At 40.7% G+C, this 25,569-nt stretch overlaps 1 protein-coding gene across 4 annotated transcripts in view; it reads right to left on the bottom strand.

Moving 5' to 3' along the window:
• Window positions 1-25,569, bottom strand: part of sema3fa (sema domain, immunoglobulin domain (Ig), short basic domain, secreted, (semaphorin) 3Fa) — a 51,664-nt gene that overhangs the window by 2,615 nt on the left and 23,480 nt on the right. Inside the window, exons 3-17 of one of the 4 annotated variants that reach the window (XM_036002273.1) lie at window positions 17,916-18,076; window positions 17,770-17,832; window positions 15,349-15,468; window positions 13,767-13,856; window positions 12,619-12,712; window positions 11,365-11,484; window positions 9,703-9,842; window positions 7,930-8,044; window positions 3,172-3,241; window positions 2,213-2,357; window positions 1,835-2,057; window positions 1,450-1,538; window positions 1,102-1,143; window positions 464-621; window positions 239-321 (exon numbers count right to left, since the gene is read on the bottom strand). In XM_036002273.1, coding sequence (XP_035858166.1) covers window positions 239-321; window positions 464-621; window positions 1,102-1,143; window positions 1,450-1,538; window positions 1,835-2,057; window positions 2,213-2,357; window positions 3,172-3,241; window positions 7,930-8,044; window positions 9,703-9,842; window positions 11,365-11,484; window positions 12,619-12,712; window positions 13,767-13,856; window positions 15,349-15,468; window positions 17,770-17,832; window positions 17,916-18,076 — 1,713 coding nt within the window. The remainder of the gene's footprint in view (window positions 1-238; window positions 322-463; window positions 622-1,101; window positions 1,144-1,449; window positions 1,539-1,834; window positions 2,058-2,212; window positions 2,358-3,171; window positions 3,242-7,929; window positions 8,045-9,702; window positions 9,843-11,364; window positions 11,485-12,618; window positions 12,713-13,766; window positions 13,857-15,348; window positions 15,469-17,769; window positions 17,833-17,915; window positions 18,077-25,569) is intronic. The other 3 variants (XM_031301815.2, XM_036002274.1, XM_031301817.2) reach the window with 3 other exon arrangements.

Here is a 25,569-nt window from a genome sequence, read left to right as displayed (position 1 = left end):
ATATATATATTTGATGCATTATTCCTAAATAAATATATAAAATATATGAAATAGATAGATAGATAGCACTCAAGGAAGTAGGCAAGAAATAAATTGGAATAACCAGCAAGAGGCACAATAATAGTTCAATATTATTCCTATTTCCATTTGAGTGACATCTTTGGTTCACTAATTCTGTATGTATGTCTGTATACTCGGTACTGTATGGGCTTAATACAAAAGTTGTCCTGATACTCACTGTTAGAATTATAACCTCTGCATTGGCGGATCGGGTTGCCGTACTTTACATCCTGCCGACGGCTCCGTCTAGAGGGTTCAGATCAACAATCGAAAATAAAAAGCTTAACGTCAACATATTTTGAAAATATTACATCATGTCATGAACACACATAAACTAGTAGCTACTGTACCCATCACATGCCTGTGTATACTGTATTCTATACTGTATATACTTAATCCTCACCTCTTCTGTGAGGAGGAGTATCTGGAGCAGGATTTGCCATCCCAGGCACAGTACGGGTCTCTGGCCAGACAGCAGTCAGCGCAGACTTCCCCGTACACATCACAGCGATGGAGAGCCAGGTGGGTCACCCCCAAAACTGATCCTACATACAGTTGTTGCTATTTAAAAAAAAAAAAAAAAAAACAGAGATGAAGATCAGAAAAAAATAATAAAATATAAAGATTTTGGATACTACTTTATTATACAGTTCTGTAATTTCTTAGTGATTTCGAGATATTACATTTCCTTGAAAGAACTCAGAAATTGTTCATTTATTGTATCATTAGAAACATTTTCTAGGCAATATGTGCAATATGCCTGTCTTTAGATAATTTCAACATTTTTGCACATTTGGCTGTGCACTGACTTAAAAACTCCTGCCCTACTGCAATCTACCATTTGAACACCATTTGCCATAAAATATACATAGTACTTTTCAGGACCCCTATGGTTTATAGTTATCAATTCCTTTCTATGAAATTGTATGACAACTATGGGAACTGTAAAGTTAAGCGTTTTCACGTGTTTTTTCAGATGTTGAGATGTAAGATGATTGCTGTGCTACTTTTTTCTTTAACTATTTGGTCTGAGCCACTCACCCGTTTTGATGAAATCTTCATGGTGGTAATTGCCGTGGGAACCTGCAGTGACACAGTTAACAAAAGCTTCAAATGAGCAGACAAGGAATATTCAGTCGATTACATTTTCTCTTAGATAACAATCACAGTGTATATAAATGATGCGCGCACGCACGCACGCACGCACGCACGCACGCACGCACGCACGCACGCACGCACGCACGCACACACACACACACACACACACACACACACACACACACACACACACACACACACACACACACACACACACACACACACACACACACACACACACACACAGGACAGAGAGAGAAGGAGTAAATAGATTTAGGTCAGAAAACTGACCTTGAAGACCTCCACTTCCTCTAAGACCAGCTCCTCTGTCTGCAAGTCGTCTCTAGGCAGGACAATTACTTTCTGGACTGTCCCCCGATCTGCAAAACACAAGAGAGAAGCAAGTTTAACTCCAAAACTGTTGACGTTTTGAGCCATGGACCTAAGCTTCAGCTGAACTCATTTCATCCATCCACTTGAATATCTGTTTTCTTTAACAGAAAACTGCTTTGAGAACTCCCAAAATTAAGAGGCAAAGCAGATCCTCTACTTTTGTGTAAAGCTGCCAGACAGAGCCAAGGCTAGAGGACTTAAACTTCACAATAAACTTCAAACTTGACTATTAGATCACTGGACAATCATCACATAATGTCAACTAAGGCTTTAGAGCACTGACCTGTGCCCAGGAAGAGCACCTCGTAGCTCCCGTCAGCAGCTGCCACTTGGTCCACTGCAATGGTGGTGAACTCATAGTCCACGTTGGTTCTGACCACCAGGGGGCGCTTGTGCACTGGGTATACAGCATTGTACATAGTGGGGTGGTTTCGCATGAAGTTGATAACCTCATCTGGGTAATCCTTTGTGGATTTCATGTTGGGGGTGAAAGTGCCTCCAGGACACTGTTGACAAAAAAAATAGATCTAACTGTGAAACCGGCAATTTACCAAATTCTTTTTGCAGTAAAAACATGTTCTTATAAAAAAAGGATGACAGACAATTTTGTTTGTAATGGGAGGAGGCGTGGATTCAGGATTGTTTATTGTTTATAACTCACAGTGCCAGGTCGTGGGTAGGGAATCTTCCCAGTGTACGCCACCCACTGGTAGTTGGGCCCCTCCTTGTGGGCAAAAGGCCCATTGAAGACCATACGGATGTCAGCCATGGAGTAGATGCACACTGCCGAGCCTTTAAACACAGCTCTGGAGGAGGGCAGGAGAAAAAAGGGTGAACACACAGAGACAGCAGCTAGAGGATTCAGATAAACTCACTCCCTGAGATAATTACTACGGGTGATCTTTGCGGCTAGTAGAATCTACTTCCTTCCCACGTACTCAGCCGACCTCTTACAGAAACACGCTGAAACATTATGGCGCACAAACACACCCTCAAACCGACTCAACTAGAGTCAAGCTGTCTGACACACTGACATACAAACACCCACGTTCTGCAGAGAATCGCCAGAGCCCAGGCTCTTGCTGCTGTGTGGTGGGTGTACTATGTTTATAACTCCTGTCATGGACCTCTATCATTAGCACCCCATGTGTTTTTATCAGCTGGGTTTAAACATGCCTGATGTCTAAGGAGAGGATGGGAACAATAACAACAATTATAAGTATTTGTTTCTCAAATACATTAATCAAGACATGGTTATTATGATTCGGCGCACACCTCTCCCTGCTTCTGCGCAGTCAGAATCTCAATTTTCATATCTGGTTGGTTCCCTTGAATTTGAATTCTGTGTGTTGAATGACAACTTGCTATCAGACCTATGATGAACTATGGGCTCAGTCAGTCTCTCAGAGGAGCGCGCTCCCCCTCTGGGCTCCAGATTCACAGCCTGTGTTGTCTTTGTAGCCTGATTCTGACAGGCCCTATGCAACACAGCATTTTAATATCAGAGAAAGAGAATGACACTTTCAGGCTGACTGAAAATGAACAAGAAACTGCAGGAGGGAAACGAAAATACACCCTCCATGAAAGTTAGAAAGTTTGAGAGACCTGTCAGTCACTCACCCTGAAACTGAGAAGACTCCATAGATGACAGGATTCTTTGTGTCTTGAGTTGGCTGGATATACACATCCCCTAAAAGATAAAGACATCAATTATAGTAATTAGTCCCAATCATAAACCATAATAAGCAGAGGTGGAAGAAGTACTCAAATACTTAAGTCAAAGTACGTTCAATCAGAAACAAAAATCAGAAAATACTCCTACACGCCCTGCATTCAATGGACTTTTTGGTCTAATCTTTTCTGTTTTCGGGAAATATTGGGTGATTTGACCTCATCGGGCCTCAAACAGTTATTCAAATGATCTGTAAAGTTTAGAGGGGAAATCACTCTCTTATACACACCTGAAACGTGGCAATGAGCCAAAGCCAGATAGGTTGGGAGCCACTGATTTAATGTTTAAGCTACAATATCTTCCGCCCTTGCTAAAAATCCCGTAATCTTGTAAATATTATCAGTTACATTTCGCCACGGATGAATAAAGGCAGCCTTTCTACAAAAGCATGATAACTTCCATGATGAATGGTCACACAAAGAAAACATGGTGTAAGTAAATATTAGTGTCTCTGTCTCGTATCAAATCATTCCAAGGCTTTATTAGTTCCCAGATTCCACCTGGTTCCAACCCAAAGTAATTGTAATTGTGACATATGGAGACTTTTTGCTTCCTTGGAGGGGGCGTTAAGGCAGACTTCCTCATGAATTGCAGTTACCAGAGCCTCAATGAAATCCTGAATCCAAACTCTTCCAATGCTAAAACTACAGTTCCTTAGTCTCAGCAGGGAATATAAGTGAAATAGAGATCTCTGGTGAAACATGACTTTAATGGGAGCCATATGCATCCAATGACTGTGGGGGTGAGGCAGTTGTGAACCCTGCATATCCTCTTGATGGCTTAATGAGAGAAAAGTGCAAGGAAAAACAATAAGGAAGAAAACTGGAATAAATTTAAAGTAGACAGGTTGAGAAGAATAACACTTCACCCGCAGTTGAAAACATAGGGTCTAATTAATGCTGTGCATCAATAGGAAACTAGTGAAAAGAGCTTAGATTGCTTGTTTTAAATGGTCTTAAAAAGACAAGGACAGCAATTACCTGTAGTCAAAAATCTTTAGAAAACACCAATTACAATAAAGAGGCATGAAATCCTATCCTCTCTTTTTTATAACCTCAGATCTTTCCATTGCTATCCGCGAAGCTAGAAGCAAGACATTAATCTGCCACTCCACAGTATAACAATGTAGAGCTGTCCGCTCAGATTCATCTATCAAATATCACCTGAATGAATGTGAGAAGCAGCATGTGAAAGAGCAAAATGTTAAGCCACAATTATACATGTGGAATTGAGGGTGAAGTGTATAACAACACATGATTTGATCCTTGTGCCTTTGGCATTATCTAGTGCGCACAAAATAAACACGAGGAAGCTTAAATTCACATGGCTTGTGTAAAAACATCATCTCTGACTCTGCAAAGTTGCAAAATAAACATACTCCTTTGATCACAAGTTTGAATAATGTAATACCTTACATGCCAAGGTAGGAAAATGGCAGGTAATGGCTGCACAACTAAAGCAAAAATTTACTTTTGGCAGACAAAGTGGAAATTCATAACCCATCTGACGCCAATTTGACAGACCTCCTGGCTGCAGAACGAACGCGGTGAAGGAGAAGAGAAATAAATCAGCAGAGAACTAGAACAAGTTGAGTCATTGCAACTTTTGTTTCTGATGTGTTAGATCAGAAAGAGTCTTTGAGGCGCTCTTAGCGTCACATTAGCAGAGAAACATCTCTGATTTGCTGTAAGCACAGAAAGAACACAAAGAGAGGGTTTTTTTTAAAGTAAAAATAAGAGAAAGTCTGTGTTTCACTCAGTGAATAGTCACTGGATGGAGGAGGGACTGCCAAATGACTACAGATAATATATCATTAGCTCCTTGATACCCACTCTAAAAGGATGTGCAGCTAAAATATGTTGTTGAAATGTTCACTTAGAATAATTACAGAGAAAACTGAAAAACAAACAAAAAGCAACAACAAAAAATGACCTATGTCTTCACATACAGTAAAGAGTTTTGAGGATTTGTGAACTACAGTAACATAAAAAATAACTCAATGAAAAAACAATGATCCCCTCCATAATTACATCTCAGAAAAGGCAATAAAACTTTATCGCCCACTCATTCATTCTCATTTTTGTCTGGCAGACATATTCATCTCTCTTGCGTCTATGTGTCTCTTTCCCTCCGTCTTTATATTCCTCCTCTCCCTCGGTACAACACTGAATGCTTTCTCTTCCGTTAGCCCCAACTGAGGCTCGCCATCTGAATCTACTCCACTCTCTCCCCCGAGTCCTCATACAACCACTCCGATGCCTCTGCTGGGCTCCATCAGGACCAGAAGGACTGGAGACAGAATACACTTCTACCAGACTGTCTGTGGTTGTGGGACGACTGACCACAGAGCTGTGGGATGTTACACTGTACCTCAGGACTCACAATGACCTCACCACAACTGACCTGCTGTGCTGTGGAGAGATGACTAAAAAGTACAGCAACATTGACAGAAGAGTGCTTTTCTGCCACTGACACTGAGGGCTCTTAATGCATAACATACATTTGCAACTCGCAAAGCCTCACCACAGCAGGAATAAGAGATGCTACTCTACATTTAGCTCATAGCTGTGCTTGATGTTACTGGGTGAATTATTTAATACTGTCACAATATGTGGGCAAAATCTGAATGAAAGAAAGTATGACTGAGAGACAAATGTGTATCTATCTATCTATCTATCTATCTATCTATCTATCTATCTATACACATATATAATTTCTAACACTTTGATTAAGATGCATTTTAGTTAGTTAGTTAATTCGAAACTTTATTGTTCCTGATGTGGAACATTGTCTTTACCACAATCAACATAAATTAGAAATAAGACAATAGTTAGAAACAGTAAAAATATTGGAAGAGCTTGGCATTCAATCATATGCAATGTGCAAATTCTGTAAAAATAAGACAAATATGCTAATTCAGCGAGGGGTTGAGGGATGGCCCTGTATGATTGACTATGTATTTAATCATTTAACTGCGTTTGGGACAAATTATTTCTTGTGGACATTTTTGGTGGCTCGTGGCAGTCTAAAGCACCTTTCTGAGGGAGTGATTCAAATGTGGCTACAATGGATGGGACGGATCACTTGTTATGTCAAGAGCTTTCTTTTTGGCATCCAGTACATGTCTGCCGCTTAGTTGCATCTACAAACTAGTTGCATCTGTGGTTTTGACAGTTTCCCTTTACATTTGACATGCAAGTATCCGTACGACGCGGCCATGTTAAAAGACAAGACGCTTTCCACCAGATTCTTGTACAACAAGAGTATTCTGGCTCACCCCAAACTCATTAAGCATCCTGAGTAGGTGTAACCTCTCTATAGCTTTTAAGACAGAGACAGAAAATAACATTACATGCATAAAACAATTACATTTTGTGCAAAAATAATTAATTTTCTTTTTTTCTTTTATTTAAAAAAATGCATTACATTGTAGTTATTCCAAATATATATATATATATATATATATATATATATATATATATATATATATATAAGCTACTTACAGAAACTTGATTGAGCATTATCCATTTGAGTTCAACTTAAATCCATTTTGTCAGCTGGACAAATTTAAACTTGCAGTTGAAATCACAATGAATTGTAATGTCTTTCTATCACTGAATTGTGTGTGTTTTATTCCCCGCGAGAGCACATTTTCCCACTAAAACTGCGAAAAACCAGTGAAAAAAGGTAGTGAAAGATTTGTTGCTCATACCACCAGTCTATATAATTTCAAGGATACTACAAATCCCTCGTTAATCCTGTCAGTCATGTGAATGACGGACAGGCCGGGATGATCCACAAGGGTCGAACTGAGCACAGCTGCTCATTACTTTGATGACTCTGTATGCGTGTGTGTATTTGCTTTTCAATCTCTTGTTTTTTTTTATTTCTTTAAGTACAAATTCTCTGCAAAACATGTTGATGGTGCTCAAAAGCAGAATAGTCACAGTCTTACAGTAACGGTGTTACCTTTCAGGATGTTGCCGTGTTGATGTTCAAAGGAATAGAAATGTCAAGCTTAACATGTGAGTCAGTGATACCTTAATCTAAAGCTGCAGCTTCCCTGGGATTCTTCCCAGCATTGCTGTATATAAGCAGACACATGCTGCTGTAAATGCTGGCTTGCCGGGTGTGTGTTCCTCCAGTACAGTGAGCTTTTGCTTCACACACTGCAGCAAAACTCTGAGTAGACGCTAATGCTGAAGGCCTTAAAACTGTAACAACATGGTGAAAGTATGCAAAGCAAATGGAGGGCAAAATGTGAAGAGAACTCTACAAATGAGGACATTTGTTGATACTGAATCTGTCAACGAGAGGTCCATCTGGAGACCATTGTTTTAAGTTGTATTTACACAGTCACGTAAGATTTCTCACTTTCCATCTGCCACGTGCTTCACACCAACTCTAAGCTGATGCATTAAATGTTCCCTGAGTTGTGGAATATGATCTGTAAAAAGCATTTTAGATATCTGGTTTTGCAGTTAACTTTTAGGTCACAAACACTGACTAAATGATCAACAGGTGGTGAACACAGGACACACCTGGTGGTGAGGGGCCGGGGTGTATACATGAGATGAAAGAGATGCTGTGAAAGGGTCAGCGATGGAGGGAGATAATTAAACAGCCAAATAACAATTTAAACTCACTTAGTTCATCAAAGTGTGTCTCGATGCCGTCAGCTCCAGGCACTGAGCAGATGAGTCGAGCTTTCAGGAACGTGCTCCACTTGTTGACCAGACAGCAGTGTCCACCGTCATCATTCTGTAAGGAAAAGACAGTAGTCATCCAACCACCTCTACGGAAAGATTCTGACCAACGTCTGACTAACAGCTGTTTGAAACAACCGTCCAAACTAACTGCACTAGGTCTGTTGTTATTGGGCCCGTATGACTAAAGATCAGCTCTGTGTTTCAGCTTGGCCCATCTGCACAGGAGGTCGGCCAACTTCTATTACTGAGGTAAAGATTCAAAGCCTTGGGGAAATGATTCATGGGCTGGAACTCAACACATTTTACAGAGTCCAAATGATTTGCAGAGCTGGAAGATGTACATTTGGTGTCTTTTTAAAAATCTACTCTAGGGAAGAAGTCCTTTTGAAGTTTTGTGTGGTAAAAAAGGGTATAATGTTTTAATATTTTCCGGAAACAGATAGAAATGTTTTACATTGTTATTATTAACCATGCTAATAAGGATGGCAATGTTTGGTGATCCTCTAGAGCCATAAGCAAGTCTATCTTTTGTTAGACTGGAGCACCTTGGTAGATGAGTGGCTATGGTGCATGTCACATAACCGCAACGTCGCCGGTTTGACTCCAGCCCAGGACCTTTGTTGCATGTCAAACACCCCTTTCTCCCCTGTTTCCTATCTACCCCTTCACAACTTCGTCATTTTCACTTTGTCAGTGAAATATCTCAACATCTACTTGATGGATTGGCACCAAATTTTGTACAAATATTCTTGCTTCTCAGACGATGAGACGTAATGACTTTGGTGATCCACTGATGTTTCCTCTAGCGTCGGCATGAGGTTGACATTTTTGTGTTTTATTGAAATAACTCAACAAGTCTGATGGACTGTTGTACAATTTGGTACAGAAAGTCATGGTCCCTAAATGACGAGTTGTAAAAATCTTTCATCTAGTGCCATCATCAAGTCAAAAATGTTTGTTTGCCCAACACTGGTTTATGGCCTGCAAAACTGATCATCCTCAGTAATACTTTGTGTTTAGTACCTAATTATTATTATTTTTTTTAGCTTGCTAACATGCTAAACTACAACGGTAAACATGGTAAACATTATATCTCCTAAAGATCCCTGCTCTAGCATTGTCATTGTGAGCATGTTAGAATGCTGATGAAGCCAGAGTCTAGAGTCCCTAGCATGGCTGTAGACTCTTGTTTAATATATTTATTGTAAATTGCATTCTTTAGGGATGCATCTGGCAAACACTAGAGCATCTTGAGATACATTTTTCTGAAGTCCATGTACACATGGTTTGGAAGTTGTGGACACTGTGCCAGTATTTGTCTGTCAACAGTGAAAATCAAACCTCCAGGCCGGAGCACTACATTACTGAGAAAGCAGAGCTCTGGCTTTATATGGATGTATATGCATGTATACAGATGTGGACTAAAATAAACTCTGCTGCTCAAACATTTCGTGCAGAGAACCAAAATAACTTTGCTTTCCAAAACTTAGCTGTTGAGGCAAACAGCAAAGATTTTGTTTTCTGACTGGTAATTGGAGTGTGTTCCGGTTTCGTGCTCAGCAATTACTGATGATCATGAGGGAACGTTCTTTATGGGCCTCTAAAAGACTAGGAAACAGGCAACAGGCTATAACTAACCATTACAGAGACTTATAAACCTTTCAGTTGTGATGACCAACATGAGGTTTGCTGGCTGTTGTGATAACTCACCAGGCAGATCCGGCCTATCCTGGACTGGGTCATGGGACTCTGGCCCATCTCAGAGGCTTTCTCGCGGAAGAAGAAGTACAGCTTGTCATCATTCTTCTCAGCGCTGTCTGGGATGAGGTGTGCATGGACAAATGTGGGATCTGTAGAAAAGAGAGAAGAAAAAAAAAATGCTTTAATGTGATGATCCTCAGCTAAGGCTTTGGTGTGAATATAACATAAGAAGTGTCTATTAATGTAATCAAAGTTGCATATCAACGTCAACCTCTGTCCTATTTTATCTATCCGGATAAGTCTGTCTAAAAACAATACTTACATGCCCATATGTACACTAAAACAATTTTTTCGTAGCTGCAATAATTCCTCCTGCACATAATGACTGTTAAGAGATCCCTTCCTTACATTCTTCCAATGTTGATTATAGAGTATGAAATCCTTGTTCAGTGCAAAAAAGCACTCTAAAGTTCAGCTGAAGCTAATATGAGGCAGTCTGACTCAGACATATCGAGTTTATGTCCTCCAAAGTTAGTCTTTAAGTTTGATATTCACTCAGAAATTGTGTTTTCACTAAAAAGTACATTTGTTCATTTCACACAGAATAAGGCCTGTGGATTGTGTCCCCTATCACTAACATGAATGGCCTGTATGAACAGGAGAAATTATAGCATTATAATATAGCATATTCAATTACTATTGTTTTAAGTAAGAAAGTGAACCTATCCTTTAAATGTCCCTGAAAGCAGTAGACTCTGAAGAAAAATACTTTGAGATGGTTACATAGTCATACATGGACACACATGAGGCCTAAGTACTGTTTTGAAACGCATTTTAGCCTTACCCTCACTAACCTGATGACAGTGAACATGTCACAGTAAGTATGAAGGCCCCACAGAGAAACTGGATGAGGCGGATGTCTATAGAGAATGATTGCTGCTGTAACCTAAATAATAGTAGCCCGGAGCCCAGAATAGCACTTTTACTGTCCTAAACCCACCCCTTTATTTCTTCCTAGTGACAATGCTTAATATGGCATCACAGCGCGGTCCCACTGGCTGACTTACTGGGTCAGCGGTGGGTGCCCCTCCCCACTGTGACTGACCAGGGTCCCAAATGAGGACAAACCAAAACCAAGAGGAGGGAGGGTAACCAGGAACAATGTAATGGGGGGAGGGGAAATATCCGAGGGATTCCACATGGCTGATTAGCAGGACACAGGTGTCCCGATTCAGCATGCCACTACCATGGGACTGTTGTCAGGGAAACAGGGTCAGAGCAAAATCTCGGAGCCAGCTACGCTGGGGGAGACTGTGATTGATTTGGCAACATCAACTGAATGCTCCCGACCAGCATTTATAATGCTGTGACAATCATGGTTCATTAGAGAGCGGAGGCTACTGTGACTCATTATTGACATTCAGTAATTTCTCCCTGCTACTACACTACTGACCTTGTGGTCAGGCTCTGCAGGCACGCAGTCAACAATTAGCATAGTGCATTTTATGCTTTGAGTCAAATGATCATGTGGTCATGTGGAGCAGGCAGGAAAGATCAACAATCTCTTTCCTAGACGACACAGCTCTAGGAATAGACGATGTGCAGGGCGGTGTTGGAAAGAGATGAGTGAAAGAAATAATGATGGCTGCAAGCCGTGAGTTGAGACATTACCGTTTAACCATCTGGAGTTGTACTGATCCGTCCTCATGGCTGTCTGCTTCCCCAGTGTACGGAAGATAGCTGAGTCTGTTCCCATAAAATCAATGTAGACTCCTGAATACAGCTCTCCATCTGTCAGTCACAGAGAAAGAAGCGAGGGTGTGTGCAGAGGTGAAATCATGACAGATGAAAAATGTTCAGGTTCATGTATAGAAGACAATTCTATCTACCACGTCTGATTGAAACTTCATTAAAAAGTAGCCTCATCCCTCCAGGTTTCATCAAAATCAGAATAGTGGCACGTACAGTACAGCAGCTGTGGCCATTCACATTTATAAGTATTTACTCTGAATGATGATTATAATGCCTTTAAAAACCACAGGACAGTGCCAAAATACATCATACTTGGGAAACCTCATCAAACCTGGTCCAGCAGTCCAGCAGTGCCAGAAATGTCACGTCTGGGTTAAAAATGTTGACCTCACAGTTATATTGCAATCATTCCTACATCACACACACACACACACACACACACACACACACACACACACACACACACACACACACACACACACACACACACACACACACACACACAGGAGGTCACTGATCAACAGCAACGTCTGACCACCTGTAAGCTGCTCACAACAAAAGACCACCCACCAACATGAGAGCACACACATCAGTCTGACAAAACAAGTGAACATTTTGATGAAACTGTTCTAGAGCTGAAATGTCAAAAATCATCTGGTTGCAGATTCCTAAATGTGAGGATTTGCTGATTTCTTCTGCCTCATATGATTGTAAAGTGGCTGTCTTTGGGTTTTTGGACTGCTAAGCAAAAACATACAAGACACGCCTTTTTTTTTTACATTTCATTTTCATTTCATATACAAAATGATTAAATGATTAATGGAGAAAATGGGCAGATTAATTATGTATAATGAAATAAAGCTGCAGCCCCAAACTGTACATTGGTGCAATCTAATGCACAATAAGAAAATTTAAAGTCTTCCATAGTCAGAAGAGCTTATTACCTTCGAACAGACTAAGAGAAGAAATAAATAATCAAAAACTGAAAGAAAATATTTAATTCCATAATGTAGAGTTTCACAGAATTCATGCAATCCTTTTGAGGCAGGCACAGACTAAAACCAAAGACTATACTGCTAGAAATATTGCAGAACTTCTTTGTTTTCCACAGATAGCTATTTAAAGCTGCCTGTACACGTTGGATGAAGGAAAAAAAAACAAGCAGGCACTTACTGATCAAAGCAGAGACGCTGTTCAGTTTGGGGTCATAAGGACATTTTCCTTTCCCAGAATCCACTTTACCAGGTTCAAGTCGGAAAATGTATTCCTATAAATGGTAAAGAATCAGGAAAAACATCATCAGTCATTTTCTCGTTTTCCTTTCTCATTTGATAACAGATTTATTGTGTTTAAGGAATCATTTGCGTATGTGTGTGTGTGTGTGTGTGTGTGTGTGTGTGGGGGGTTATTCTTTAAATGCAGCATGTGCAAGGCACTTTGAAGTATACTTTGATGTTAAAAGAAGTTTTTAATAGCATCAATCTAATAATGTGATCAGTGTACAGACACAATGACGAGGTGCGAGCTGTGACCCTACGGGGGCTGAAAAACAGACTCTCTCACAGCACTACTGGATCTGCTGAGGGGAACAAAAAGCATACAAAGCCAGTTATCTGTGAGATGAAGAGGTGGAGGAAAATGCTGAGCACAATCCAAAACTCATCCACCATGCTTCTGATGTTAGTGGCTCAAACAAGAATTCATTATTCCACAGTGCAAGAGGACATTTTGAACATCTGTGTCAACACTGGGTATGTGTCTACATGGATTATTCGTCGGGTATTTCAAAAGTTGGCTAATGATGTCTGACAGGTAGGAAATATGTAAGGGAAAGCAGAAACAATGCCATAGCAGTACGTTGTTTATACCCGTTCTTGGATATGTTTTTAAGTAACAAGATAAAGCATGATTTAAAAATGTGTGCAGAAAAAAAACAATAAATCAAGCTCTTTGCTGGAATTGTTTTGACATGGGCAGAAAATGTTGCGTTCATGTTGGAGCCAATCGCTCATAGTAAGAATCTGATTATGTTTTCAGGGCCTTTAAAGGCTCCAGTGGCATGAGAGCAGTACATTTACAAAGCATTCTTTTGTGTCGAGTGCTGTTGGAGGGAAGCAGGTTTTCTACATTTGCAAATAAATGTATTCAAACTAATATTTTGATACGGTTTTTGAGATTTAGAAATTTGGCGAGCTGTTTCTGTTCAGTTTGCTCAGTTTCTTTTTGGATATCTGTGTTATCCCTACTACTCCAACTGAGGCTAAAAAAGTATTCCAGGTGGGCGCCAAACTTAAGCCTTTACAAAACTCCCTTCAGCCCACCTTCGCCTCCAAAGGCTCTGATGTAGTGCTGTAGTCTGCTGCCCGACTTGTTCTCCCTCCAGATTGGGGTGCCTGTAGGTAGTGGGACCCCTAAAACAGAGACATGGCACAGCGGGCCATCTCATTACGACATTGGACAGCTCAGAACAAAGTGAATTTAACTTTATGATTACCATGACATAAACAGAAGAGGAAAATAGTGCAAAAACGAAGGACCGGAAAAAACAAGTAGACTTGACGAAAACGAACAATTCTAAAAAAAAAAAAAAAAAGAAGAAAAATGTCAAAGTGGAGGTCAAAGTAGAGTGAAGAGAGCCTGGTGGGTTACATTCATCATTTAGTAACCATGTTGGATTAGACTCAGTGTCAAGCAAACTCAGCTGCAAACTCCATGCATAAACCATGCAGTGCCGGGAAAGAAAAGGAAAAGGAAATGCAACAAAATGAGACACCAACAATTGGGAAAAAACACATTACATCTAGCAATATCAAATACAGTGAAAAGGATGGAACAAGATTGTTATTAGCAACTTTTAACATACATGATTGAATCACAAAACTAAGTCTAGTTTGGATTTTTTGAAGTCTTTTCTTAAAATGTATAAGTTTTTCATGTAGAATTCGACAGGGTGACACAAACTCTGAAACACTCTGAAAGGAGCTCTGAAACAGCATTAAAAAAAGCAGGAAGAGTGATGCAGTTAAAAAGGAAAAAAGTTTGCAGTTAAGGGAAAAAGTTGAGAGTTAACGGTGGACTGTAAATGTGTGAAGCCCTCCGTGTGCAAAGCGGAAGAATTTCAGAACAATTGGTTTCTGTTTACATCTACTCTTGCTGGAGAAAACCTTTACAGTGTGAAGCAACATAGCATTTGGGCCTTCGGGGAGAAGTTGAATGACAAGAGGCTGGACTGACCTTTACATTGAAATCTGAACCCTCCCTTTGAACAGTGAGACTAAACAGGCAGAGTGGTGAATGTAAGTGTGCGGACTGTAGCCGTGCTGGCAGCTGCTGCCGCTCTGCGTGGCCGTCGTGCTGGAGCGAGGGAGGGATGGAGGGATGGACGGAGGGAGGAAGGGGTGAGCTACAAGGCTGATGATGGATGAGAGGCTCCATCAGTAATGATGGCCTTTCAGAGGCTCTCAGCCAGATAAAAAGACAGGCCACAGGCTCTGCTGTGTATAAACAGGTGAGGGGGGTACTACGGATGGATAGAAAGGGTATTTGCTAGATATACTGTCGACATGCTATTCCCAGCGGTAAGAGAAGATTGGTGCCTCAGCGTTTTCTAAGGGTTGGCAGTTAGGTACCTTACCAACAGCAATTTTGCAATAATAATAGAGATCTAGATAGGACTGGCTGCAAGTTTTTTTTTCTTTGAGTCTCCCAGACCGTGAAAAAGCACAAATCGATGAAAAGTAAGAGGCTGAAAATGATGGAAGAGAAGCAGAACTCATGAAACCGAGGAGCAAGAGCAGAAGGAGATTCTCTGACCCGAGATTGATTGACAGATATGTTTCTCAAAAGAAGCAGAGAGTAAAGGTCAAAATGTCTCCACGGCTGCCCGGATGCGTCTTTGGTTACCTGTGACCTGCGTCCTCGGTCCACATAGGTGCAGATGGGGTTGTACGCGCCTGTACCACACACATACAGGTGGGTCCGGTTCCATGGCTCAATCAGACGGATGAAGTTTCCACATTCTCCCTGTGGGAGAGCAAAAACAAAACCCACTAGGATTAGAGACTTAGGTTAAAAAAAAACAATTCTGATCATGAAAGTGCAATTGAAAAAAAAGTATTACATAATACACAATGTCCCACTGATGTGTAATAACCCCTCTGCCTGGCTTAAAACCATTGCATCTATAATTTTCGCTGTTGGCTGGCTTGTGTTTGGCAGCTCTGTTCCCTGGCTCTGTGTCTCTGCCCGGCCCAGGCTTCACATCAGACCACACTATAATAGGGAATTGTTTCCAAACACCATATAACTGTGTGGCAGAAACCAAGAAAAGCAGTGCCTCTCAGCTGTGAAGAGTGTTTGCTATGGGGATTGAGGGTAGATACGATTCAATGTTCTGTCAGACTTGAACTGAAAAACCTTTTGGCTGGGATTCTAAAAATCCAATACTTTTTTTTTTAGAAGAGGCTTGTTGTAGTTGATGTGGTTTATTTCTAATTTTAATTATCTAAGTGGTAAGAATCTAGACAAGGACAACACTTTTTTTTGGAGTGCAGACAAAGAGGTGCTGCTGGTGAAAACAGCTCTGTGCTTTCGAGGTCTGCAGCTTTCTAATCTCTATTTGTCTGACCAGCTGCCTGCCTTCCTGGTGTCAATCCACCCAAATCAAAACTCCCAACTACAGAAATGTAGAAGCCGGTGATATCTGTTCAGATTTATCCGTCGTGTCTGCTGCTAGTGACAGCTGGCGAAAAAGAAAGGATGTACCAAGCGTAAAAAAAGATTGTTTGCAGGATGGGGGATGAGCCATTTTGGCAGATCTTAGCAACACGACAGATGCACAAGTCAGAGGTTTGAGAGGATGTGTTTTTGTGTGTGTGTGTGCGTGTTTACGCATGTGGGCCTGTGTGTATTATTCAGCGCACAGTTGTGCTCCCCCACAGACAGCACAGTGGGGATGATTGCCTTTGACCTCCTGCCTGAACCGACATCCCCTCTGAATTGCTTTTGAATTGTCATCATCTGTCATTCCCTAAAGAGCGGGCCAGGATTGCCAAGATGTCTCCTGGTAGCCAATTTTATTTCTTATTTTAGTTATGAAATTTTCAAACCCACCACTGAGACACACACACACACACACACACACACACACACACACACACACACACACACACACACACACACACACATTCGATGTAGCCAGAGGCGGTGAGAGGACCGGGTCACCAAACACGCATAAATGAACATTCCAGTTGGATAAACATCAGCCTGCGCTCTCTACCAGCAGGGGAGAGCAGGGTTATTAGCCAGAGCCTCATCACCCTGCCAGCGCTCACCCCTAACATGGTTGAGACGAGTGTGTGCGTGTGTTTTTTCGGGGGGGGGGGCAACGAGAACAAAATCAAAAGATAAGGATCTGGTTTTTATATGAATTTCAATGATGACTTTCCTTGTGGGGGCTGCACCGGCGGTGGCTGTGTTTGAACGTGTAAATCATATTAACACTTCAGACAGGCCTGTAGCTTCCAGTGGCTGATTCATTTTGTCTGTCTGCCTGGACAACACAGGGTACATGTAATTATTGTGCAAAAAAAGAAAATTAGATTAGAAACTACCTATAATATGTATGAGATATGTGCATGGAATATGTTTTCAGCTCTCAACGGAAACGGCTGAATGTCGCACGTTCCAAGTTCCTGCTGGAGCTTAATTGGTGGCAGCTGTATGCAATCAGCAATCAGGGATGCAGAGACAGTCAATAAGAGCTTCACAGCAAGTCACACACTGGACGGAGCTTTAACGTGTCCTCCACTGACCCCAGTGCCACATTCAAATCTTAAGTGTCGCCAAAAAGACACATTGAAAACACACTTGTGATTTTTACACAAATGTATCACCAGATAAAATGATGTTTAATGATGAATGTTTAAATGTGCAGCAGGTCAAAAGGGAAGATGGTTTAGGGCTTTTTTTATTGATTAATCTGTCCAATGTTTTTTTTTTTTTTATTATTAATCATTTAGTCCATCAAATGTTACAAAAAAACTTGAGGCAAAAGTGAGCACAATCTCCTAGAGCACCATGTGACATCTTTAAAATGTTCATTTTATCTGACCAGCCGTCTAAAATCTCAAAATATAAATAATTTACAATAATATAAAAGAAAATATAAGCAGTAAATCATTATATTTAAGAAGCAGGAACCAGGAAATGTTTGCCATTTCTGCTTAATAAACATTATCAAAATTGTTGGTAATGGACTGATTAATTATAAAACTAATAAACAGCACTCTTTTTAATTTAATATCACGCTATTTGAATACTTACATTGGTGTCTTTCCCTGACAGGACACATTCAGTCTTCCTCTGGAGGGCAACAGGCCAGTGGATCTGACAGGGACACATCAACAAGTTGGTTAGATGTAAACCTGAGGGAGCTCAGCCAGGATTATTGTTTGTGGGACATTTCTTACTATGAGTGGCTCCTTGTTGATGTCGTGCAGGTCCAGAGAGAGGATATAATCTTTGCTGCCCACATACATGCGGTCATGGTCCTCATCCATACGAAGGATCCGATAGTCGGTCGAGTTCAGCAAAAAGGAGAAGTGGTGAGCGGTGCCGGTAGACTTTAACTCTATAAAGAGGCAAACAAATTGAGAAATAAATGTTTTTTTCTTTAAGGTATGCCTATTATACTGTAGTAGAAAAACATAAAATACAATTGGGAAACACAAACCACAGACATGGTCACAAGAGAAATGTGTAGGCTGCTCATTTTTGGCACAGATATGCCCTTTGTTTTGCCAAAGTAATTTCATTCTTTCTGTACTTAGAGGTGATCTTCGCTCTATTTACTTTACAAATCTAAACCACACGCGCACACACAAACGGTATGCAAATGCTGATGTCATTAAAGTATGCTAATGGTGCGCCGAATCTTCCCTTAGACTCTCCTAAATTAGTTTCCAGAAGCTGTTTGTTCTTTTTTTCCATCCAGTACTACAATTACATCCTGCCATTATGGGGTGATGGACAGGCTAAATCTGGTTATGGCAGGTTTGACAAAAGCAAGAGGCATACAGTAAATCTCACAAGAGTCAGAAATGAATGGTAACAGACAAACAATACACCGATGTATGGCAGCATTAAGGTGTCAAGAAAACATTACCATTCATTTTGGCCTGTGCTGTTTTTTTCCACACTGGATCACTCTATGTTTCATCGCTATTGGTATCCTGAGATGCATCACATAACATGGCTTGCATTAGAAAAAGCCAAATGACAGATAATGTTCAGGACCTGGCAGTCTGACTCTGGCTTTCCTTCACCTTTTTTTAGTGGAGATGATGGCCTTCACTATAATCTCCTCTTGTTAATTCTCATTTTCAACTGCAGCAGAGAAGATGCCGACCACTCCAGGGCTTAGTCTCACACCATATCATACATAACATTGCCGCATTCTTTCTTCCATATCACTGTTAAAACTATTCTAACATGAAACTTTTCTCAAACGGCTTACATACTGCTCAGGGCAGATCGCTGGAATGTGAGTTTAAGTTACACTTGGGTGTGAGGGGAGATAAGTGGAGATCTGGTGTATGGAAAGCAGCTTTTTCTCCCGGTCCTCCCATTACCTCCCGAGCTGTTAGAGAATCTGATAGGAGGTCTCTCTGTTTCTCTTGCTCTTTTTCAAAACTAAGCTTGGGAAAGTGGAGCCTGCACTTGTGCTGTTCTATTTGCAGAGACAACTAGAGGACCAGATAGAGGACCTGTTCATGTTCCACTTTAATGAGACCAGAAAATTCCCATACTGTTCTCCTCAGCCAAGTCTCAGACTCTCTGATGCTGAGAAAAACTCCCTAAAACAGCTTTTCTTGACTAGGAGGAAGCAGAATGTCTTGTTACTTTACTGGGAATAAAAGGCAACATGATGTTTTCCACCTGCACAAGGCATTTTGAAATACTGACATGAATCCTTTGCCAGAAAGCTTCTCAGCTGTTGGTGTTCTGAGCTCTTTCAGGAACTGTGAAATGCTGTAGTCACGCTGCAGCATCACGGCACGCAGTGGGTTGGATAAGGTAGTAAATAGGAATAGACATGGCTGTCACCCATGTAATTGTCGTAAGATGCCTCCAAACACACACACATGCTTTCATTCTCACTTCCCCTCTCATGGACACTGAATTATAGGAGGCCTGGGTGTTTATGGACATTCAGTGGAATCACATGTGGTGATATGAATATATCAGGATATTGTTTTAGAGAATGTCGTACAATCTATACAAATGAATGATTCAAAGCCAATTTGAAATGAAATCCTAAGAAAATGAGTTACTGAAGTTTGTGTTATGTGAGTTTCCCTTGTCTGCTTAATTGCGTTGAACATCAATTTTTGACATTTAAAGCTGTAATCCTTAAAATTTTCATGATATCAAACTACTTTTTTTTGGCTTTTTTGGGCCAGCATATTTTTTTTCAGAAATACCCATTCAATATATTTAAATTCTGTAACTATCTCTCTTTATAGTGGTTTTCATGGCGGAGTCCATCATTCCCATGTAGGATTTATATCGCTCATAATTGCCTTCAGTAAACAATGCATACATGCATGCAGCGTTACTGTTCATAATCTTATGTCATTAATATTAGCTGCACCGTTTACTGTTCACTTTCTTTATACCATGTCAGATCTATATTACGTTACTGCTGCTAGTTTACATTAAAAGCATTCACTTGGTAAAACACGGGGTTGCTTGTATTGTGAAGAAGTCGCAGAAAATGCAATGTACTGTATTTGCCATGGAGGTTAACACAGACAGCAATCACAAGAAGTGTTTGCTGTAGTAGCAAACCGCCTTGTGGTTACCACCAGTAACGAAGGGTGTTGCAAAATCAACTAGAACTGAATTTTAAGGATTATAACTTAAGTTGATACTGATCTCAACCATATCACCCAGCCCTAGATCAGAGGAGCACATGCATAAGTACAGTAAAGTAGGACAAGGGTGCAGGCGGTAACAGCAATATGATGATGAATTACAGCCCCACTGGATGTCCTATGTTAAACATCTATACTCGTGCAAAAACAACACACACACACACACACACACACACACACACACACACACACACACACACACACACACACACAACCTAAAACAGTACATCTCCTTGTCTGCTTGTCAACTACACACACTCAGCCAGCTAGCTGCTCTGGCAGGCCCAGTGGTCCAACGATACTGGAGCTTCAGGGACACCAGATGTCACCAGCTGACATCCCACATTTATCACCTCTGCTCTTAGAATCACACTCAGGGGCATCTGAGTGGGAGCCTGCTGGCTGTCACAAGTCTGACAGTGGTTAGGTCACCGAAAAGTTCAATGAGAGTGCAGAGACAGACAGACGAGACAGGCTAGACAGGCAGACAGATAACCTACTACATTACAAATAAACATTCATCAAATCACATTATCAGTTAGCAGTGACTGACTTTGAGTGTCTGACAGCCTGTCAGCTTTCTCCCTCTCCTGTAGTCTTGGTCGTCCGTTCAGGATCACTGGATCCATATCTATCACTTTTGGAGCAGACCTAATTTCATTCTGGCAAAGATGACTTGAAAAAAAAAAAAGAACCGCATAAATTGAGGTCCAAACTCAACTCTTTATACTCTAATGCTAACAAACACATAGTAAAAGATAACTTTATTATTTAATTAATTTGGGAAATTATACTGTAGTAATGATATTACCTGATAAAACCTTTCTTGGCAACACAATTAAACAAAAATAAATAATAATATTGTAATTTAAACTATGTGTAAATAATTATCTTGTTTCTGTAAATTTGCATGACAATTATATACTTGTGGTTTGTCCAACTGTTAATCATCCAACAACCACATTAAAACACACTATTCTTGTCTAATTTGTCCAAATCTAACTGCTATTGATAGACCACTGACACATAATGGAAAAAATGTTTGGCTGTGTTTGACAAAAATTAGGCCTACATCAAAAGGAAAGAAATCCTTTCATAGACGTCTGCTTATCTCTCATGATAACTCATTGTAAGGTACTGTTAATCTAAAGAGCAAAGATTAGCCAAAGCATAAAAACATTCAGTGGGTGATGCATGTATACACATGCTTAGCTTCATCACAGAACCCTTTTTTATATGCAGCATCATACTTTAACGCGCATGGGACTCATTCCAAAGCGCATTAAAAGCCTACATAAAAGACATGTCCCTTCAGCTAAAATACAATGAGTCTATTATAGTTATACTGTACATTGACTCTATTCATTTTACCATTTTAATCTGTGATGATAAAGTGGCAATCTTGCACTCAGGGGAAATGCCACATCTTTGCGAGACAAGACATGCTAAAACACATTTTCTTTGAAATAATGCCTGTGGCGAGATAAGGAGTAATGCATAACAGTCCACCTCAAAGCGCTCATATGCTCTATTGTCAGCACAAATTGATGTTCTCAGAAGCATTCCTGTGTGTTGCAGCTCAGCCTAAATTGGGCATGCCTCTGAAGCCAAGAAAAATGTTATAAAACGAAACACAGCCTTGACATGGTGTTAAACGGTTGAATTTATAACCAGCTGGTGAATTCAGCAATAATAGGCTACAAGTGTCTGTCTCCAAAGACCACATGATCTGGTGTATAGCAATGGGTTTCCCAGCAAGGTCTTTGTAATTACTACCAGACCGACAGAGCTAAATTATCTTCTCTGTCTTTTTATGTGCGTGTGGAATTGCCTTTGTTTTGTTAAAGTTCTTTTTTTGTTGGGTAAAACCCAATCTGTTCCTACCACTGCCCATATGAACGACATCTGCTGGTAATCTGAGCCTGTAGTCTGTCCACCTGTTGATGTGATCCCTCTGCACTGTGGTCACTCTCTGCTTTGTTCTGCAGCCAAGGTATGTAGCCTTTGGGCCAAGAGTTGTACCTTGGCGGGGTTTTCATGGGTCGCCCTCAGAGGAACATAAGCGACCACTGTTTTGAATCTGTAAGGAGATGTCGAAAGATGCAGTGCTCAGACACCGCTGCCACTTCTTTTCATGCCACTATCAGTGTGTGTGTGTGTGTGTGTGTGTGTGTTACGGGTAAAAGAGAAGGGGGAAAAAGCCACATACCTGCCCAGGCATCCCCGGCATGTTGTCTGAATTCCCCAATCTACTCATGTTCACATCCTCATAAAGTAGAGGTGTGGCCCCACCTTGCTGCAGCTTGTCTGCAGCCATGCATGCAGGGATGTGTCCCTATGTGGATTTTCTTCATCAAGTGATGGACACACACAGCTTACATATCAGCACTGTCCTCAACAGAATAAAGAATTAAATTACCTCAACAATTAACCTCATGGTTCAAGTAATGACTATTATTTGTCCATAGCAAATGCAGAGGTAACATGATGTTATATTATTACTTTGACATAGTTGACTACGGTCTCATTTGATCTCCTACTATCAGTAAAACCTGGTTTCTTTTAACCATGATGGCAATTTTTTTAAATCTTGAAGAAATAGTTCAACATTTTGGTAAACATGCTTATTTCACTTGTTTTTGCTAAGACTTAAGACTAGAATATCAATACTCAAACTCTCATGTCTGTACATTAAGTATGGAGCTAACTTAAAGTGCCCATATTATGAAAAAATCACTTTTTCTGGGATTTGGGGTGTTATGTTGTGTCTCTGGTGCTTCCAAACACATACAAACTTTGAAAAAAATCCATCCATGCTGTTTAGAGTGAGATACGGTTTCTGAATGTGTCCTGCCTTCAGTCTCTGGGTGAGCTGTTCAAAATTGGCACGGCTTGTGACGTCACAAGCCGAAACGAGCAGGCTAACCGCAACCATTAACTCGTAGCGTTAGCATGCTAACGCTAGCATGCTACCTCGTTCTCAATTGCAAAGCACTGCTACAACACACACAAGTTCACCATAATCTACAAAAGAACTACTTACATGTGCGCCCTCATTTTGAAGTCTCCCAGCTAATCCTGCCTTGTAACTGACTGAAGTTGTAGAAACAGCCTTTCTTTTACTGTCTATGGAGCTAGCTAGCTGACATGATCTACATCTGAGCTACTGCACATGTGCAAGTGCAATCAAAGATAGTCCAGAAGAAGAAGAAGAAAAGAGGTCTCACTCTGTAGCTAAAACAGAGACCAGCTGAAAAGAGGATCTGCAGCAGTGAGAGAGAGCGGTGCAGTACAACAAAAATATGGTGTTTTTTGAAAATTAAACCATGTAAACCTATTCTGGTACAACCTTAAAATACAATTATGAACCTGAAAATGAGCATAATATGGCTGCTTTAATGATTGGAAGCAGGGGGAAACAGATGGATCTTTTTAAAAGTTAAAAAATACACCTACAAGCCCATCTAAAGCTCACTAATTAACTCATTTCTAAATATTGTATACTGTATAATTTGTGTAATCTGTACGTGTGTGCTTTAGAGTGCTAGTAGGCGTATTTTTTACTTTGGACAGAGGCAGACTAGCTGTTTCTGGCTCCTGTTATACTAAGCTAAGCCAATAGCTTCCGGACTCTATCTCCATGCCACAACGCACAGACAGAGTGGTATTGATCTTCTCATCTAACTCTTGGCAAGAAAGTCAATAAGCATATTTTCCCAAAATATCAAAGTATTACTTTAACCATAATCACAATACTTCTCTATACCATATCCAAGAAGGTATAGTTGTCTAAACCCAAGCAGACCTTACCTTGTTTTTTTTAGGTATGAGGTCTTTTGGATCCATCGGTGTATTGTGAATGCATACAATCAAGGATTGAAAGTATGGGTATGTTTAGTGCAAATCCCAAATGCATACTGAGTGTCTGATGCTAGTGTATCTTTGTAAGGGTAAGCGCACAGGACAGAGGTCATTGCAGATATCAGAGGGGCGAAAAGCAGTGGGAAGTCTTATCAGCCCAACCTGTCACAGCTTTGTGTTTGCCTCCGTTCAGCAGCTCATAATCAGCCTCTCACCACCCACTGGGGCCAGGACTATTGACTGAGAACACATGTCACTGGAGCTGATTGCTGCTTACCTGTGCTTGTCAAGGACAAATAATTGGCACCAGATTACGTTTTATCTCTAAGCTTCCGGATGCTGTCACTCAGATGCTCTTCACGCTCATTTGCCACTGACACACTGTGTGTGTGTGTGTGTGTGTGTGTGTGTGTGTGTGTGTGTGTGTGTGTTTACATGGAAATAAAAGTAGAGCTCTCTGATCCTCACATCAAATCAGGAACACCTGTCTTCCACAGCACAAATCAAGAGCAGAGAATTGAGATTGATTTAAGTAGTGAGTTTGCTTCCTGAGTGGCAATGAGAGATTATACCAAATCTATTTCTGATGTTTTAGATGACAGGAAAGGTTAATTAAAGCATGAGGGAGTAGAGCAGGAATTCATCCACTGACAGGAAAGGTCATTTAGTTTCTCTTTCTGACTGGCTGGTCTGCACAACCAACCGTCATTAAATGTATGATATACTGTATATGTAGTCATCAAAGGTGAATACAGTGGGATTACATGCATAGAGGGGTAATACAATGCATGTTATTCAAAATCTGACACATATTACACAAAAGGATGGACTATAATAAATAATAATTCTTCATTTTCCAGAAAACCAGTCAAGAAACATATATAACGGTTAGTGAAAAATTATGAAAAACTCATATTTTTTCCATGTTTCTTTAGATATACATTCAGTAAAGACCCAGCCAAACCAATGCAGTGTGACTACTAAAAGCCTGAGGTGTCTCATATAATAACTACCATTTCTTCTCCCCTAACACACACTGCCACAGACAGCTGCCCCCCACAGCCCTGCAGGGCCGCAGGTGAAAGGTTAAAGGACAGGAGGGGTTTGGGGTGAAAGCTCTTCTCTGGCCTCCTTACACACTTCAGCATAATCCGGATTATCTCTGGGGGGTCAGGCCGGGTGCCTGCTGCATCCTGGGTCAGGAGAGAGGAGGGTGGTCATGATACTGGGGTAGGATGGTTTGAGGAGAGGAGGACAGCAAGGAGAGATTGGGAAAATGTACCTCCTAAGTAACATTTGATAGGGGGGAAGAACACTGTTGCAGCTG

Source organism: Sander lucioperca, chromosome 6 (assembly GCF_008315115.2).
Source record: "Sander lucioperca isolate FBNREF2018 chromosome 6, SLUC_FBN_1.2, whole genome shotgun sequence".
NCBI lineage: Eukaryota > Metazoa > Chordata > Actinopteri > Perciformes > Percidae > Sander > Sander lucioperca.
This window is presented reverse-complemented; position numbering and strand designations above follow the sequence as displayed.